This window comes from Carettochelys insculpta, chromosome 2, assembly GCF_033958435.1.
Source record: "Carettochelys insculpta isolate YL-2023 chromosome 2, ASM3395843v1, whole genome shotgun sequence".
NCBI lineage: Eukaryota > Metazoa > Chordata > Testudines > Carettochelyidae > Carettochelys > Carettochelys insculpta.
The window spans coordinates 65,031,633-65,051,943 of record NC_134138.1 but is presented as its reverse complement, the minus strand read 5'-3'; the positions used below and the strand labels follow the sequence as shown (position 1 = coordinate 65,051,943).

Here is a 20,311-nt window from a genome sequence, read left to right as displayed (position 1 = left end):
GCGACAGATCCCTTCCTTTGCATCAGCACACCCTCCTCCTCCATGTCCCTTGTGGCGCTGGTGGGGATGAGGAACGTTCCTACTTCTCCTCCTCGCTCTCTTGGATAGGGCGACCATATCTCCCTGTTCCAAATACAGGATAGGCATATATGGGGGTGGGGGAGAGGTGGATCCTCCTGGCTGCACCAAGCCCCGAGGAACTGGTGTCCCCCTCCCCCCCAGCCCCAAGGAAGCAGTGGCTGCAGGCGCTCCTGGTCCCAGAGCCCCAGGGAAGCACCACCCTACTTTTGGCTCATGGAGGGGTTGGGGCTCTCCTGTGGCGTGGCTAAAAAGAAGGATAAAAAGACACAGTCAGTCCCTAGTTATGGTACCATCGACATGCCCCCTACTCCCCCGTGGACACCTTCCCCCATCCGGAAGCAGGCAGACTTGGTGCATCGCATGTGCCGTGGGGTTCCCCAGCCATGTGGGCAACTCCCAGTTTATGGTCCTGCCCCACCCACGCCTCCTCACATGTGCTGCTTATGGCGCTGGCACTGGGTGCTGCTGCTGGAGATCGCTGGTGGCCAGTTCAGTGTCTGTCACGGTGGAGCAGGTTGATATTCCAGGCCCCTCTTCAGCCATAGAGAGTGGCGCATCTGCTGTGTCATCCAGGAGGGATAGGGGGCCTGGGAGGTGGTGGGGGGGCTTTTCCTGGGCCCCAGGAGACAGTGGAGCTCCTGGTAGTAGGGTCAGGTCATGGGACCTGTCCCTATGTGGGCGGCGGAGTCCCTATCATGGGCACAATTCTCTCGCAGCTCATTTACCTTGCTGCGGAGCTGGTCAGGGTTGTGTGCAGGCTGCCTCAGGTTGCCAGATCTTGTGAGAGGTGGGTGAAAGTTGCCACATTTCAACTCTCCCCCCCCGCCATCTGTTTTAGCACCTCCTCTTCCTTCCTTCCAGAGCCAGAGCAGGTCCCTCAGCTCAGGCTCAGTCCAGGAAGTCACACTTTTTTTGGGGGGGTGGGGTAGGGGTGGGAACTGGCCTGTGTCCTGAGAGCCCTATGGTGGCTTGTAGGGGAGCCCTGGGCCTGCTACAGAGGCTGGCTGCTGGCCAGCACTGTAGATCAATCCTCAGGGGGTAGTCATGAGCTGCTGCAAGCACACTCTCAGCTTCCTGCAAAGGACTTTATGGGACCATGGAGTTTTAAATGCAGCCGGAGGCACACACCATGAAGCCCTGCTGCCAACATGCAGGGAGCCTCCGCAGTCCTCCCTGGCAGGCACCACAGAAGACTCCTCTTTCGAAAGAGGGGACCGCGGAGCATCTACGCATGCTCTCTTTTGAAAAGAGCGTTTCAGTAAGGGACACTCTTCCTAATCCAGGATTGGAAGAGCGCTTTCGAAACCTGAGCTGCATTCCTCCAATTTTCTTTCGCAGAGCATGTTTTAGGTGAAGATGCTCCAAGTGCAATTTCGAAAGAGTGCCAGATTTTGCACATTTCAGTTGCTAGTGTAGCGGTAGCTATCACGTATAGATACTTGGCATAGCTTCTTCTCAAACTGCTATAAAATGACACACACAACTTTTTCTTTTCTTTTTGAGGAAAACGGTAGGAACAATGTCAGCCCAGACAAGAATATTGCAAGGTGTTTCTTGTTCAAACCAAGTACTTTCACAAGAATAGAAACAGGATGCCATTGCTTGCTTGTATATTAAGTACTCCGTCAGTGTTTACAGCAATGTTTTAGTTCAAGGGTGCACGAAGTGGGGGTCGGGCCCCCTTGGGGTATATGTGAAATTTCATCAGAGGGGTGCAACATAATTGGTGGGTCTCAGGCTCATCTATCTCATTAAAACTGTTGAAATGTGTTACTGTTTTTATGTACGTGTGTTCACGTTTATATACTGATTAATAGTTTTTATGTTCTATGTACTTACTTTTTTACACATGCCAAAAGGGGTTCTTTTTATACCAACAACTGAAATTTCCATCCGTTTTGATTACATTAGGCAGGCGGGAGGGGGATCTTGATAACTGCAGAGAAGAAAAGTGGGGCCCAATATAGAAAGTTTGCTAATCTTGGTTTCAGTTTAATGTAAGTAATCACTTTTTCTCACTTCTTTCCTAGAAAGAATTGATATAATGTCCCAACAATCAGAACTCTCATCTTTGTCTTTTATTCTACACAGAGACCTTCAATGAGCTATATCCACAAAATATCTGAGTTTATGTATCTGGTAAAGCAGGGGGAATGATAGTGCGCTGCCAGTATATACGCCTTACCCTTTCCAGGAAGGCCCCTTCTGTTGGTTAAAATGCTGTGCCATTCATCCTTGACCTCTGCTTGAACAAAACGGGTACCCAGTTACTGCCAACAGTGATGCAAAGAAATATCGATAAGGAACTCATCACAAATGGGCCACTTAAAAACAATGATTTTCAGTCAAGTCCAACCTCGGCAGGACTCGAAACATTGTTCTAGGAATAAAAGGGTTGTCAGGTATGAGCCATGAAATCCCCTTGAAAATTTAAAAATAAGACTATTAAAATGAAAAAAGCCACCACTGTTCCTTTTAAAAATTAGATTGATCCATTGTCTTGTGTCACTTCAAAATCAACACGCAGATTTGAATAAATGAAGACACAACAGAAACACGTTGAAATCTCTAAAGCCATGTAAATCCCGAAGGCATTAAAATTTATTAAATGATGCAATAACAACATAATTCTTTATTTACAATAGCATTATTTAACATCAAATAAGCAAATAGCATCAGCAAAAGCAATATTAACTTGCATAAATGTATTTAAAATTTCTCTGAATATATCTACCTTTGCATAAACTGCTCACACTAGAAATACAAACATCAATGCAGGTGAACAAGGTGATGTTCAGAGTCAACTCCGCTTTGAAAATAAATCACAACCTGAAACACTGTAAGCTTTCTCCTGAAGAACCATAGTTTATATATTGCTTAATTTTACCCTTGTATAATCTTTTCATATACACATATCTCAGATGCAACTTTATGAGGAACTGTACAAATAAAACCCACAACTGACAAAAAAGGGAAAAAAAATTAAATGACAGTAAATGTTTGAAGAAATGTGTCCATCTCTATTCAGCAACATAAAGGTAAGTGATGATACACTTATTCCAAAATTGTACACAATTCACTATACAAATATAATACATCAGACAGCTATGTAGGAATATACAAGACTTAAAAACAGATCTAAGGCATTATGCTAGATTTTAGCATTTTGAGGTTCTTGCACATAGCTTTACCTGTAGTAAGAAACCAAAAAGATTTTGTTTTAGTCTACAAAGAAACAGCAGGGAGAAAATTTTAATTAAAATCAAAGCCACTACAGTAATTTTCTTTTGTGCAGAGAATGCTTTTGCTCTTCGGCAGCATACTACCATACAAATACTAGAAAACTTGAAATTCACACCAACAATTAATGGCTTAAGTTGCATTTCAAAACTGATTGTGTATCTTTGGGTTCTGCAAGTGGAGCTGTGCCCCCCATTTCATGTGTTAAGCCCATATGAACTCCATTTTTAAACACATTAAAAAACGCATTGTATAAACAGCAAAAACATTGCTTTCAATTAACACAGGCCAAAAGGGATATTGGTATGAGATGAAATTTTAAACTTTTGAGTACAAATTAATTCATTGTAGCAAAACAGCTCACTTCACTTTTTAAACTTACCACATTACATGAACACTTAAGTGGGTCATATGACCAAGTCTATGTATGTATACTTTTCACATTTAGTAATATAAGTAGAACACTGATTATTTGTCCTGTTTAACAAAATCCAAGTATTTTCTCCAACAAATTTCCCGTGTACAGAATGAGAAATACTGATAATGAAGAGAATTGATTTGGCTCTTTATTTTTGTTTCTATAAGTGATCAATATGATCCGCAGATTTCTTCACTCACTTTTCTTTTTTAATTAGCTAGTCAAAATCTCAAAACACCAGAACCTAATTGTGAGCCAGAGTACTAGGCATAATCTCCCTCCTTTTAAAACAGTAATGTCCAATGAAGTATCATAATCGAAAATAGAATATAAAGGCTTGCAGATCTGTCATGAAGAGACCAATTTAAACTACTAATTTTGTCCACTCTTAAAAAGATTAATCTATTCAAAGATGCTAGAGTCAAGCATTGAAAAGGAATATAATACAAACAAAATTAGTTTAAAACTCATTTACATTTTGTGTTGTGTGAAGTTAAAGCCCCTCTAATTTATACAATTCTTATATAAATAAATTTAAATCAGGTATATAATGCATGTCTAATAAAAATGTCATCATATTAATGAGGCTATGGAGCTCAGGCTGACAACTACTGTAAAGTTTTCACCAGAGCTAAACATGATGGCTCAGTTGATTAAATATTTACTTTTGAGTTTGACATACAAAACAGTGACTGCAGAAAAGCGCTGTTTCCTCGTGCGTTATGAGACCCTCTGAGTGGGAAACAAATGGATTTCCTTGATTTTCAGGAAACTCCTTCCATGGGAAACACCTCTTTCATATAATTTTTAACATACTTTTTTCAGCTTTGTATAGAGCGCAACAGTTATTTTGTACATTTTAACCCCCACCATAAATAATCAAATTACGAGGAAAGAAGCCTTCCACTCCCAAAAGGCATGACTGATGAGATATTATCAAATGCACTGCATTTGAAAGGACATAAAAAATTTGAGTTCAGATAAGAAAGTGTGTGGATTGAGGGTTACAGAAGAAAAGTAGGAGGTCTAAAACATCATCAATTTCCTAGTATTTCAAGTCCTCAGAAACTGATGCCAGTTTAGTAAAAGATTATTTCAACCACAGCGGGCAAGAAAAAAAAAGCCACCCTAACCGTGGCTGTTTAACAACAGTTTTTCTAAGATTCATTAAGAAAGAATATAAACATATAAAAATCAAGAATTGGTTCCTACAGTGGCTGCATATAATATAGGTTAGATAAATGACTTTATGAGAAGAATCACAAGTTGAAAAGTCTCAAGCTTACAAATTAGGTCTAATCAAGGCATTGTGATCCTTTACAAAACACTTTTTCAGGAGACACGCACGGCTATGAAGATATCTCATTTAATACTGAAGTACCTCATTTGGAATCAACTCCACAACATGTATACCTCACAAGAAATTATACAATTAAAACACTTGTCAACTTAAATTATTGCTTGTTTACATATAAAGTGGATTTCATGTACCTTACAAAACTTCCTCATAGTCCACACTGCTTTAAAAGAATTAAAAACACATGATGGTTAGATCTGTATTGATATCTGCCATACGTTTTAAACAAATAATTTTCCCAGCTAAGGGGAGAGGGAATGGAAATTACCATTTTAAAGCAGGTGCCTTTTGCTCATTTTAATATTATGCCCCAATTCTGCCACTACCATCACCAATAAATGCGTTCTCATTGGAATTCATTGTTCAACAATTGCTTAAGTACAGTCTAAACTGAAGGTAATGCACCTGGGAAATGAAAAGCTTATCTGGTTTTTTTTGTCCTCTTAGTAGAAGTGGAGGAAGAAAAGAGGGTGAAGAGAGTCAGGCAGGAATTTAATTACATAAAAATGTAACAAATTTGTATTTTTGGATTCATGATTTGTACTATATTTAAAAAAAAACAAAACAATAACTAAAAAAGCCCCTACTGAACAGCTTTCTCACAAAATTTTTTTAGCCCGCTTCACAATTTTAAACCTATTCAAAACTGATCTGTATGGTGATCTACAAAAGTCCAGCATCTCTGTATTTTCCTAAATCAAACCAATCGACGAGCTGCTTATTCCCCACACACTGACCACACACTCACTAGTGTCCAATCCACTCTCACCCTCAAAATGCGGGCCTTAGTTTAAAACACTGATTCTCAGACAGAATTGAATCCTTTGCACCAGACTGAGTAGCCAGGGTAAACAAAGCAAGAAACTTGAGGTCTAGAACTAAACAGGAACAGAACAAACGCATGATTTTTCCTTAAATACACACATTTAAATACATTCAGTCTGACATGGTTTATGAAAATTGCCTGTCAACATTTACTTTGCAGGAAAGATCTAAGTTGCACTAAGGTGAATGCAGTGAACAGACTGAGCAACGGTCTGTACGCTAGCTTCAGACTGTTGGAGAAGATGCTGCTCTTCCAGCAACAACTGTTTTGACTCCGCTCTGGGATGCAGAGCTGAATCCCGTCTGCAGCGTTTAGCTGAGCTTGCTCCAGTGGAACCGGCTGGCAGGTCAGTCGGGTCAAAACAAAGAGATGCAGGTCTTCAAACTGGTAAGTGTTTTGGGCTGGTGAACCCAGGCAACTGAAGAAAGGAGCAACCAGAAACCATCGAGGTCAGCAATATTTCTGAAGGAAAACATTAAAAAGAGAGGAAACAGACATCAATAAATCATCTCCAAGCGTTTCACGGAGAGTGAGAAGACAGTTAAGAATACAATAGACTGCACACATACCCTGCCTTTAAAAATACCAACCACCTCTGCAGAGCTCAGTCAACATACACAAACTACAAGTCATGCTCAAACTGCACTGAAGCAGCCAAACTTTCAGAACTGTTGAATGGGTGTTTATATTTGCAGTATATGTCTTGTGGGCTTTAAAGCCCCCTTTTAGCCCCCAGGCAGGCATGTTACATTAAAACACTAGTAGTTTCTGTTGGAATCAGTGGGAGTTTTCACAGACTCAAACTTATGCAAATGCTTTAGAGTTTTGCTGGACTGTGGCTAAATCTCTGTTTATGTACACATGGATTCATGCATGCACGCATGCACAGAGGGACAGATGGAAACTCTGGTGGCCTTATAGATTTGCTTTTAGTTGACTAAATATGGAAGTGTGTGTGTGTGTGTGTGTGTGTGTGTGTGTGTGTGTGTGTGTGTGTGTGTGTGTGTGTGTGTGTGTATTGATACTGTATAGTCTTTGATCTTTCAGGCTCGTGCGCACAGAAGTGCCAGTAAGGGAGTCTGCCTGCACAAGCACAAGTCAGATCACACCCTTAAACCACTCTGATTTGACTAAATGATGCAAGCACCGTAATCATTAGGATCTCCAAACATTTGGAGACTATGGATAACAAGGTGGCTTGGTGAGAGAGTTTCTCTCATCCCTACCGTCTGTGGTTGTAATCAGATCCCTTTGTTTATGATTTCTTTGATGTTCCACTTTTTTAAAGCATTATAAAATTAATAGAAAAGGAGATAGAGAAAGGAAAGGTTTCAACTAGCATGGCACAGAGTACAGGGTCTCTTCTGCCAAAACATCCTGGCAGATTAAGCAGGACTCAAATTGGGACTGGTTGGGTCTCTCAGCGTCTGTTACCTTGGACTTCAGTTATGCTTTGTCCATCCTTTATGTTTTGAAGAAAACAATGAAAACATTGAGCACATGCAAAGTGATGTTGTGATGTTTGCCCCAACGTGCAGAAAGCCTGAAACAACACACTATTTATCTCCGGTGGGTATTAAGAAAAATAGTCACCTACAATAATTTAAACACCAATGTTGTTAATTTTGCCACTGGAGCTAACGGCACATGGGAAGCAGAGGGTTGATTGAAGAATGAAGATCTGCTCAATCTGATGAGAATGTAATGTCGTTTTGATACCTTGAATTGGTGGCACCCTGAAAAGTACCCCTTTGAGGGTACCCCTTTGAGAGTAACCATTGAGGGGGAAGCTAAACCATTGAGGGGGAAGCTAAACCTGCAGATCTAAGTGGCTGACCTGCCCTGGGTTCCCTGAAACAGAAGGCTGGTCTGCTTTTGGTTTTGGGGCTATACAGCTTCCTCCTTGGCTCATGTGGGTGCTGCTACTCCCTCTCCTGGAGGCTGTCTAGCGATGCAGCCAGATGTCATTGCATCATACATGCTCTGAGTCACTTTTCTGAACTGTTCATTGTAGCCGTGAGGGCTAAACACACAATTTTCCAAAGAAAGCTCACGGTCTGAAAAGAGCACATGACTCAGAGAGCTAGGGTAAGGATCCATGGGGTTGGAACGTGGGTCTCTGCACCCGGGGACAGCTGCCACTCTCACTGTGCCACCTCCCAGGAGCACCAGGAAAATTAGGCACCACAAGTAGTACAGTACAAAGGGGCCACAGCACCTTGCAGCCCTCTGACTGGTTAGGCACACTAGTTAGCCCTAGACAGTGGCTCAAGGAAGTTGTCTAAGCCCACTTCCAGACTCCACATTGCTTTCTGTCTGTTAGCCTGTGGACCCCAGCCCAACTCTTGCTTCCTGCAGGGGATGTGCAGTCCTAGGGTTGGGAGTTCCATGACCATCACCCCTAAGAGAAAAAGACGGGTAGTGGTGGTGGTCAGGGACTCCCTCCTAAGAGGGACGGAGTCATCTATCTGCCATCCGGACCTAGAATCCCGGCAAGTTTGCTGCTCGCCTGGAGCTAGAATCTTGGATATTACAGAGTCCCTGCCAAAAACTGTTAAACCTGTAGCCTATTACCCCTTCCTACTTCTCCGTGCAGGAACTACTGATACAGCTAAGAGCAACTTTGAAGAGATCACGGCGGATTATGTAACCCTAGGAAGGAAGATCAAGGAATACGGTGCACAAGTGGAGTTCTCGTCTATCCTCCCTGTGGAAGGAAGGGGTCTGCGTAGGGATTGTCGAATCACTGAGGTAAATGCGTGGTTGCGTAGGTGGTATAGCAGGGAAGGATTTGGTTTCTTTGACCATGGGATTCTCTTTTGTGAACAGGGAGTGCTGAGAAGAGATGGGATCCACCTCACAAAGAGAGGAAAGAGCATCTTTGCGGGCAGGCTTGCAAACCTAGTGAGGAGGGCTTTAAACTAGGTTCGTTGGGGAAAGGTGACAAGTCCTGAGGTAAGTGAGGAAGAAGGAGGGAACAATCAAGTGGGTTTCCTGGGTGAAGAGGAGAAAGTGGGCCAATCGGTCCCTTCTCTAAGATGCTTGTACACTAATGCCAGAAGCCTAGGGAACAAACAAGAAGAATTAGAGGCCCTGGCACAGTCAAAGAAGTATGAGGTGGTTGGAGCTCTAAAGAGGACAGTGAGAAATGGTTTTCAGTGGTGTCAGATGACAGAACAAGGAGTAATGGTCTGAAGTTGAAGAGGGAGAGGTATAGGTTAGGTATGAGGAGAAACTACGTCACCAGGAGGATGGTGAAGCACTGGAATGCGTTGCCTAGAGAGGTGGTGGATTCTCCATCCCTCGAGGTTTTTAAGTCCTGGCTTGACAAGGTCCTAGCTGGGGTGACTTAGTGGGGGCTGATTCTGCCTGAAGCAGGGGGCTGGACTAGGTGACTTCCTGAGGTCCCTTCCAGCCCTATGAGTCTGTGAAATCCTGGTTTCAGCCTGGTAACTAACCCTGAGCACTAGTCTCTGACCCAAACCAAACATGGATTTCTGCTTCTCAGTCACAGCTCTAGTGACTACCCCGGTCCCTGCTTGCTTGATTACTGCCTTGTGTGCTGACCTCAACTTGGGGCTATCAGCACGACTGGGACTGCTAGGCCAGGCCACCTGTGTCCTGGAACTTTACAGCCAGGGCCCTGGGCTTGTGTCTGTTCATCACCCCAGCCCGGCTTGTGGGTACAGCTGAAGAGAGGAGGATTTGAGCCTGAGGAGCCTATAGTCGTCCCAAGAGCACAGGTGATCAAACTATGAACATCTATACAATGCACTGAAAGAAAGTATCACACAGATCTCTCACCCGTATTCCAGCCCTGACTCTTAGGAATGAGCTATGTTTAGGTGGTTATTCTTAGTACACAGTGCCAGAATACACTGCATTACAGTATTAGCACACTATGGGTGCATGTCAATAAACTTTTGGTGTAGCCACTTTGCTAAGTGAGGGTTTAAAAAGAAATCACAAAAAGTACACCACACTGGGCTAAATTTATTCTAACGCCACCCAAGGACTTTTGCAGAGAATGAGTATAATTCATTCTGACAGAATAAAGATTAAGCCATGTGAGTAGGCCACACCCTCAGAAAAACATCATCCAGCATAGTCCATCAATCTCTCATATGGAACTCACAAGGAAAAGCAGAAGAGGAAGACTTCAGACAATGTGGAGAAGATCTACTGAGCATGAATGACGACAACAGGGTACTCCTGTAGTCAGCTAGACGTTTTGACCTGAGACAGAGTGAAGTGGAGGACACTTGTAGATGACCTATGGTCCGTGCAGAGTACAAGGGTTGAAGTCAAAGTAAGTTGTGCGAATATGAAAGAACATACTTGTGAAAGGAGACAACTTATACAATATATATGGATATATAAGGCTGTCCAACATCTTGAGAGATGAAAAGAGATGTGACTAAGTTGATCTGTCAATGGTGCTTAGCAGTGGTCTGGGGAGAGAGCCCTCCGCACACGCAGCAAACCTTCTCACAGTGGCTAAAAGTCCACCCACTAATATAACACCTTTTTGTTCTCAACAGTCCTTTAGAAGTTCATTGAAATATCAGTTACTGATGCAAATTTTAATTGGAAAAATACTCAGTGACTTTTTATGACTGAGATACAAGAAAGAGTTCCTTTGGAAACCTTGAAGATCATTAATTATAGAAATACAGTTATTTGGATATAAATCAAGCTGTGTCTTTCTAAAATCCGTAAGCTGAGATGAGATGAGAAAAGAAATGCTTTTAAACAGGACTAGGTTTAGACTTTTTTCTATACTATCTAAAGTTAGTTAATACACATTTTAATGGCCAGACTATGCATTATTAATCTGTGCTAATTACAACAGCATTACAAGGATACTTGGTATAAATCAAGGATATTTTGTGCCTAGAAAGTGACAGAAAATCCTCCACATTCTACTCACTTTGAAAACAGGGGTTCATGTTAAATATTTACATGCATCTTAAAAGCTTTAAAAGTTTTATTTCCTAACATAGCGAAACAAAGAGAAACAATATTAAGTAACCTTCAGCTAGAAATTAGATCTGTAAGTGAAGCACTCTGAATTTTGTAATTTATGTATTGAAATGAAACATGTCTCATTTCTTGATTAGTAGACTCCCAATACAGCCAAACCTGGCTTACAATCTTCACATTGTATAAGCGTTCAGAACATTTTTTAAAGATTATCCTGTTTATAATGAACTAAGGTTACAGCTCAGTCTCTGGGACATTCAAAAGATTACAGATGGAAGCATTTATTTGTATATTTGGCAGTTGATTAAAAGCATGATGGACAGAGGGTCGGACATACCTTAAACCTTTCTTTAGCTATCGACTGAACTGCAAAGCCTGTATTTTTGAAAATATGTTCTATTTGGAGCATGTTATATTATACAGGCATATGTAAAAATGAAAACTGTGACCAGAGAAAAAGTTGATCTTCCCACAGCCTTCTGTGGAATGGAGTGGCCATTTCACCAGTACTGCAGTTCAAGTTCATGTTTCAGAGGAAGGATTACTAACAAAGCTAAAACCTTAAACAGTTTCAAAATTCGTGTATAACTTTCAGAGTTTTAATGACAGAAGAACCACATTTAAAATCAATACTACGTACCTACTTCTATTAGTCATATTTTAGCTATTCAGCTATTGCCCTGTTATTCAGCAACTGGAAGTGGCAGCACCAAAATTCTTCCACTGTTCTGCTCATACTATCTTGAATCTGAATCTCTTCTTGGAACTCTTACAACTGCCAATCTAACCTCATCATCCTCGCATAAGGCCCTCCCACCATCTTATCTCGCCCACCCTTAAGATTTACTTTTCCATTTTACCCTTTTCCCCCTATTCTTCTTTTTCCATTCTCAGCTTTCCGTTCTCTCCCACGACATGCCCTCTCCCCTGCTTCTACTAGGTGGCTTTTCAGAAGGCTTTTCACAAGTAATCCTTTTTCTCATAATCAATAATCCTCTCATCTGACCCATTGTTAACTATGAACCTACGTTTTGTCCTGTGACAGTCTTGGTACTCCTTACTCCCCCTAGACCTTAAAGTTGATCGTAGATATGCAATTCCAACTACGGCAATTGCGTAGCTGGAAAAGACATATCTATGATTGACTTACCTGGCTGTCCTCATTAAGGAAGGTTGACAGGAGAAACTGTGCAGTTGACCTCCCTTATGCCTCATAAGAATGAGGAGTACAGGGGTTGACTGTTGACCCGATAGTTCGATTTCGTGTACCCCACTGGGTGTACAAAATCAAACCCTGAAAGATGTCCCAGCTAGTGCAGATGTACCCTTAGATGTTGCGTTCTGTAGGACAAGGAAGACGTGTGTGTGTATAAAGGGCAAGGAGACGCCTCTTCTTCACACTTATAGTCATGGACCATTTGACATGAACCCCAGAAGTGCTTGAAAGACTTGTGGTCTTCCATGTATGTGTACAGAGGGGCACACTGCTCCTTTTCTCCCACAGTCTCCAGTTTATGACTGGTCTCCAAAGCACTGGCCTCTGAACAGTGAAGTTTCACTTCTAAATTTTGCTATTGTGTTTAATCTTTATTGCAATTCCTATCAGTGCAGTATGTTTTCAGGTCTTTTTCGCTGATTTTTGTTATTTCACAACTGCAGGCAATGACAAGAAATCCAGCTTTAAGTGGGATGTTTCCAGCAACAGCGTGAGAGCCATATGACGTGCTTTTAAAGAAGGAAGATCTCAAAAGCAGGGACAATCTTTCAGCTCTCTCAACCAAGAGGCTCACTTTGAAATCTTTATTCAGTAGAGCTGCTTATCCCAAGACACACAACCTCCACTGCTGAAGGATGTGGCCTTTACTTTTCATCCCCTTCCCTGCTTCACTGGAATAGAGCTAATGCTGAAGAGAAATTTCAGTGAATTTTTTTTGCTGGGAAAATTGTAAGTGGTCAGAGATCAACAATTCTTGGATCTGTCAAAATGTACACAGGACAAACTAAGACAGAAGGAGCTGTGGGTCTTGGTTATAACTTCTGCCTTTTTGTTTGAGCATACTGGGATGTCCACAACCACCTTTCAGACTCCCTTCAGCAGCTATGACGTTCGTGTGATGTGGTGTACAATATTGGAGACTCTGCGCAGGCAACAGTTTGGCAAGAGTAAACATCTAAAGGAATGACTAATATTTAATGCACGTTATTTTCTCGTGGGAGATCTGCATAAAGTCTAACAAGTCAATTCTTCTAAGGGTGAGAATAAACAAAATGTGGTGGCTTGGATGAAAGATAAAGGGAACACTAGAGGTTAAGGTATGATAATTAACACATTAGCCACTAGATGGTGCTTTGGGATCATACTAAAGAAGAACAATCCCTGCTTAACATATGGTATTCTAGCTACACATTGAGGGCATCAAAATGGATTTAAAATCATTTGAAAACTAAATACACTGAGTAGTATCTGATTTGAAGTCTTGTGGGCAAGGACATTTCTATTGATACTGAACACCTGTTGTATGAATTTCCACCGATGTGATGTTTGGATCACACAGAGAAAATCAGGTATCTTGAAAAAACAATGAGAAGTCCTGTGGCACCTTACAGACTAACAGATTTTTTGGAGCATAAGCTTTTGTGGGCAAAGACCTACAAACAACTGAGAAGAAGCTGTGGCTCTCGGTTATAACCTCTGCCATACTTCACAGCTGTTGGAAACAGCCTGAAAGGTCGTCGTGGACATTCCAGTATGTTCAAACAGAAAGGCAGAGATTATAACGAAGAGCCACAGCTCCTTCTCAGTTTTTTGTAGGTCTTTGCCTACAAGGCATCAGACCAAGTGTGTTTTTGCCCATGAAAGCTTATACTCCAAAAAAATATGTTAGTTTATAAGGTGCTCCAGGACTCCTCATCGTTTTTGCAGATATAGGCTAACATGGCTACCCCTCTGATACTATGATATCCTGGTTCCAATCAAACCACATCCCAAAATCCCAAAGTAACACATCTGTGGTAAAAGCTTTCTTTGAACCAAGGCAGACAGTTTTTAATGACGATCTTTCCTGTGACAGGACACTTACAAAAGCCACCTCCTTGGACTATAGCCAGTTAAACAACTACAGTAGCTTCTCCATGTTACTACTGCCTGGACTGCAAAATAGTTTTGTCCCAAGTGGGTGCTAACAGGTGGAGTAAGTGCTGGAGATTTGTGTTTAGTCAGGTTGGTACCCTCACTATCCTTGGAGCATGTACTGTCTGTAAATAACAACTTCAATAATACTTGAAATTGTTGCCCTAATGACAACACAGCGGAACAATGTTACCACAATGACAACACAATGAAAAGAGGAGTAACACAAACACTATTCCACTTGAAATAGTGGATCTAAAAATCAGCATTGATACCTTTCCTCCTTTGTCTTCTGCAAACAGTTGTATCATTGCGCCATAAAACCAAGTACACTACGAATGGAAGTTTTATGAGCTGATTTGTCTGTGTCACCTCAATCAATGTTCATGGAAAAATATAGAATACTGGTACAACACACCATTTGGGATTTAAACTAAAATCCTTAATATAGCTATTCCCACCAAATTAAAAATACAACTTACTCTAAAAGCCTTTTAAAAATACCGTCTAGAGAAAGAAAGATTAAGTCACTGGTTATCAAAAAGAAAAACCACTTGTACCCGAGATACCTTCTGCTCTGCCAAACAAGACACCTGTACACGTGTTAGTTCATCAAATATTCATGGTTTAGTTGGTTTTGTGTGCATGTGAGTGAGACACAGACAGACAGAGATTTCTTACCCGAGACGCATCTCCCTCCTGTTTTATCATATCCATTCCAGGCAGCTGGTTTGGAAAAAGATTGCCTCCCCTCATAGCAGGATCATTAACCTAGTTATAATGAGACAGAGAAGCAGATTAATTCACAAGCATGCTGAGGAATTTGACAGGAATGTAAAAAGACAGCATTAGAAATCAACGGCCTGTTTTCCAAACGTACATTGTTTCCCCTCACCTCTGAAGCCAAGGTAGAACTGGAGAGCGGCCTCTATAAAAAAACGACACTCTTCTCGCTCTCTGCAGGGGAGCGCACCTGATCCACATTATCATTCCTGACTGACAAAAAGATTCCTCTCCTGGTATTGTCATCCTGTATCCTGCGTTTTCTTACCCTGCTCTAATTATGAAGCTGGTGTCATTATCAGACAAGACGCCTGCTGGGAAGGGCCTGATATTACCTGCTGTCTTCTGAATCTCATTGACAGGGGCAGCACCGATACATCACCACACAGGTTTTGGAAGGGAGGCACCATGAGAAATCATGGGTGCTGCATCCCAGTAATGCTGTTTATGTACAAATGTTACATTTTCCTTGCTCCTAGGCAAGCAGGTGATGCTGCAGCTGGACAAACTGAGGCTGCTTCTACACATGCCACCTCCTGTTGGAAGTGCCATGGTAATGAGGCAATTCAAAGCAGGATAATGAGGTGCTCACATGCATATTCAGTGTCTCATTAGCATAATAGTGGCCACATAAATTTCAAAGCGCAGATTGACAGTGAAGATGGGGCAGCTTTGAAACAAGCACCCTGCTTCGACATCCCCTTACGCCCACAAAACTAGATTGGAGTAAGGGAATGTCGAAGTGGGGCACTTATTTTGATGCTGCCCCCACCTACACTGTCAATTTGCAATTCAAAGTCTGCACTTTGAAATTCGCGCAGCTGCCTTTATGCTAATGAGGTGCCAAATATGCACGTTAGCACCTCATTAGCCTGCTTTGAATTGCCTCATTACCATGCCACCTCCGATGGGAGGGGTGAGCACAGAAGCAGCCTGAATGTGATTTATTGAGCAGAGGGACCAGAGTCTATTGAAGCTGTGTGTTTCACCACACCATATAAGAGGATTCATGTGCAGAGATAGCTCATGACAAACTTACCACACTCTTGCTAGAGTGAAGCTATTATACAAGATGAGGGGTGGCCCCCAGCAATGTCTAGGGCAGTGGTGAGCAACCTGTGGCCCAAGGGCTGTAGGCAGCCCATTGGGATTCTATGTGTGGCACACAGATCATTTTATTTACTGTTGCCCAGGTGCGGGGTTATCAGATTCTCCTGGTTTTCATCCACATTGTTTTTTCCTACTGGTCTTACAAAAGTGATGAGCACTTAAAGCAAGGTCGTGTGAAGTGTGGTGTGTGCTGATTGCTCACAACACTGTGAGAGCCAGGGGCTCCCTCCGCATCCAATTAAAGTGCTGCATTGGTTCAGTTGACACGCCCCATAGGTTCTAGGTATGCAAGCCAACTTAGCAAAACTGCCCTAGCCTGGAGACCCTCTTGCTTATGATACTCTTGTGGCCCACTGAGATGAAGGAGAGCCACACTCATGCAGGCCACGCACTAGACAAGGCTGCACCCCCCTAGGAGCAAGGGATCACTTAGAAGTCACCCCAGATATTCCAAAGAGGGAGGATCCTATTCCTGGATCCAGATTTGGGCCATTAGCCATAGTAGGCCAGTGTTTGGTTAGAAGATGTCAGGTAAGCCTGAGGTTCTGTTGCTTCACCATAGTTTTGGCGGCAGCAAGAGGAGAAGGAGGACAAATACCACTAATCTCTCAGCTGCTACTTTAGTGGGGTCTCTATTGCTATTTATTCACTGCCAGTTAACAACAAAGTGATAGGCATCAGCAGGGAGAGTGGAACATTTGCTGCAAAGAATGAGGAATACAGTCCTGCATAGGGTACAGGCAGCTCACACTCAGAAAGTTCCCTTTTTCCACTAGAAGGGTAAAAGTTGAATTATTTTTTAGCATTAAACCAGAAATTGGAGGTTTAAGCCCCCAGGCTTGCCATGGAAGGTTTTTCCAACTCAACAACACGCAGAGGAATGGGTTTTTTCCAATGTCTATTGAAAAACAGATGCTGTTGAACTATGTTCTGCAAAGGAAGGGCCTGGTGAGTGTTGCAACTCAGACTTTGTGTTTTGGATTAAACAACTACATTTGTACTTGAGCAGTATATCCATTCACTGACAGTGATGCAGCAGCAGATTTGTTGTAACATGCAATGGCTTAGTGTACATGTTTTCTATTTTGTTCCAAAGTGTGGGGAAAGAACTGGGAATCAATTTAAGTTGTGAAAAATCAAGTCACATCTAAATAAATCCCAAACAAATATTTGTAACAAAGAAAGCAATAGGATTCATGCATAGCAAAGATTTATACCGTTACTGAAGAGGCAGCACAGCAATGGAAAAGCAAGCTGACTCTGGTATGCCTTGTACAATGTCAACATGACTATCAGTCATATTCCAACTGCAGAATTACTACTACTGCCAGTGGTGATGCCAGCACACTAGTTGGTGGTGTTGGCAGTTAGACAAATAATTAGTAGCCTTGTAAACGAGTCACATCTTCTTTGGAAATCAACGAAAGAAAACAAACAAAAAACACAGTTTTGGCATAGTAACTTTTCTGACTACAATTCATGTTTTATAAGAGAAACAAGGTGATATAAAAATTCATAATTGTTCCATTTAGCTGAAGGTTCTCCCAGAGTATTAGAGAGTATTTTAAAGATGATGCCATGAAAAGACAGATCTAATTGTGTTACTAGGTATTAAACCCAATTCCCTCCTCCCCTCCACAAAAAAAAAAAAAAAAAAAAGGTGGACACATTTGACATCCTCTTGCTTTGAAGCAGGTTACTATACCTTCCAGCCAATTGAGTTGAACCTTGTGTAATATTTGCAATATGATGTCTCTAATAATTTCTCCACTTGTTTCTTTGATTCTATATGCACAACAATCCAGATATCTTTAAACAATATTTTGAAAACAAATTCTTAGCAAACAGCAGGTCAGTTTTCATCTGGGCAGGAAAGCATCTGAGTACGAAGTAAGTTAACACTGAAAAATGCAAACTTTGAGTAGACAGCTAATTAATGGTTCATTTAACATGGTGCAAAGCCCTGCCTGCATTGTTGAGAAATTTTAAGCAGTTCTCAAGCATCCTAGTAAGTAAATCTATATACAATTCAAAACTCCAAACAGGCAGCACTTCCTTAAACAACAACAGGATGGCCAAGCAAAAATGAGTATAAGGAGTAAAGTGGAAAATCAAATAGGTAAAGAAAGCTCTGGCCAAATAAACACTCCCCCCAGATCTTTCATACCATGTTCTTTAGTATTGCAATGAAATTGCAACCACCTGCTCTGGCTTCATAGCTTGAAAGTCAGACTTTCAAAAATACTACAAATTGTGAGACCAGAATTTTCAAATAACCTTGAGACTCTTGTTCCCCACATAATGGTGGGGAGGAAGGGAATTAAATATTTATTTTGAGGACCATCAACCACCAGAGGACTGATGTGTTGCTGATGATACTAAAGAATAGATAGAAACTATTAGAACTCATCTAAATAGTATAAAGTTCTGGCTTGGAGAAGTGGCATTCACTTAAATGAAAAAAAACAAGAGAAAACCTTCTATTCACCCTGCTCTCACTGTTGTCCCCTTGAAATCTCTACTCTTTTCTTCTATTGCTTTACGTGGTTATAATGCACTGAACCTCATTTGAAGCTTGTGTATTGTCTAAATGAAATTTCTTTCCCCCAAATATCACATTATTTGATAATTTGAGACAATCTTTTCTCAAGCCCTTTGTAACTTAATGTGCAACTTTCATCATGGAGATGCCCATGGATAAAACTGAAAGTGAAATATTATTTTGCTGCTTATGTACATCTTACAGAGGAAAAAATGTATTTTACATAAACAGCCCCAAAGAAAAGTACAAGCGTAAACCGAATCTCTACCAAACACACAAACACCCACTAAAACAACGCAGTCCCAATTTTCTCCCTTGCCACAATTAAGCCCATTCTGCCCTTGGCTCCATTGCTGAGAGGATAAAGAAAGGAACCAGTAAGTGGTAACTGTGCTGAGGAAACCCATCTACTGGGAACTGAAGTAGAAAATCAAATTCATGCCACGGAAGCTGTGGAGTTACCAAATAGATACTAACTACTGTGGTGGTGGATGTGAATCAGAACACCAGATGGGAAAGGTGAATTAGTCATCCAGTCCTTTGAATGCAGAGCTAGAATTGAAGGTTTTCTTTTTAATAGGCCATTTTCAAAATAAGCTAGCTGTTACGGTCAATCTCAACTTCCCAGAAAAATGACAAGTCAAGTACATCCTCCACATGTCATCTGAGGTCATTAAATTCTCACCTGCTCAGGACCTATGGAGGACAACCCTGATGTAGGCACAGAGGTCGCTGAGGTCATGCTGATCTGCCCTGTCATCTGGTTCATGTTGTTCATGCCACTTGAGTTGGTTGCCATGGATACACTGATGTTCATGTTGTTATTGTACATGCTGGTGTTTGCTTGTTGCCCAAAATGGGGAGGGGACTGCTGTGAAAACATGCTATAGCAAAGAATGGCGGGTGGGGAGAAAAAAGGAACACGTCACACTCAGAATGCTGCTACCACGAACAAATCACACTCTTGCCCAATCTTTCTCAGACTAAAATTTAGACATATGATGCACATTAACTTCCGAGGACAGCTGCTTTGCAGGCATTAGAATCAGTGTGCAAACTTGAAGGACTCATGTCTGTGCAGAATAATGCATGCCCTTGTCCACACATGGAGTTAATGTGGCGGAGTGTACCAATCTGCTTTCCTACTTGCTATGTCAGTTTAAAGCAGCCTGGGACAAAGAATTTTTCGAGAGGATGTAAGATGTTTTTTTCCCCAATTATTATAATCATCATACAGGGGAAATCAAATATATTTAGCATCTGGGCTGGTAAGTTTTCATGCTCATTTTGCATGACAATTGTCAGAGGCCATGGGCACACATGAATACAAGACAAATGTGCGGCTATAGCAAGAGGACTCGCAAGTGTAGGCATGCAACTGTGCAGCATTTTTTTGCTGAAAAACTTCAAGCATAATGTTTTGAAAACTTGGCCAGCACAACATAAAGCCCAGGGCCGAGGTCTTTCGTATTTATGAGCAAGAGCCTGGAACAACTGAGGAACCACAAATTGTGGAAAATCCCCTTCCAAGCCTTCTAAGAAATCCAGTGCATGTAGAAACAGACTTTTCAAAGTGCAGGACACATTAAAGTTTTCCACTATATCTTATATGTATTACACTATTCACACATCAGGCCTTTCTCTGCAGAGTATACGGGTACTCAAGTAGTATAACTAAGATACCTTTAGTAGATTATCACTACACACAGTAAAACAAAATTTAAAAATTATGTAATAGGTCTATTAGAGCAGAATGAGCACAAGATGTCTAGTGAGCAGAGTAGAGACAATGCAAATACTTCTCTCATGAACACTAAGTGGAGCAACACAAAGCAGACATT

At 41.6% G+C, this 20,311-nt stretch overlaps 1 protein-coding gene across 2 annotated transcripts in view; it reads right to left on the bottom strand.

The window, feature by feature from the left end:
• Nucleotides 1–2,646: 2,646 nt before the first annotated feature.
• Nucleotides 2,647–20,311, bottom strand: part of NCOA2 (nuclear receptor coactivator 2) — a 271,933-nt gene continuing 254,268 nt past the window's right edge. For both annotated transcript variants that reach the window (XM_074987101.1, XM_074987102.1), the window contains 3 exons: nucleotides 19,156–19,354; nucleotides 14,717–14,806; nucleotides 2,647–6,384 (listed from right to left, as the gene is read on the bottom strand). In XM_074987101.1, coding sequence (XP_074843202.1) covers nucleotides 6,373–6,384; nucleotides 14,717–14,806; nucleotides 19,156–19,354 — 301 coding nt within the window. In that variant the 3' untranslated portion in view covers nucleotides 2,647–6,372. The remainder of the gene's footprint in view (nucleotides 6,385–14,716; nucleotides 14,807–19,155; nucleotides 19,355–20,311) is intronic.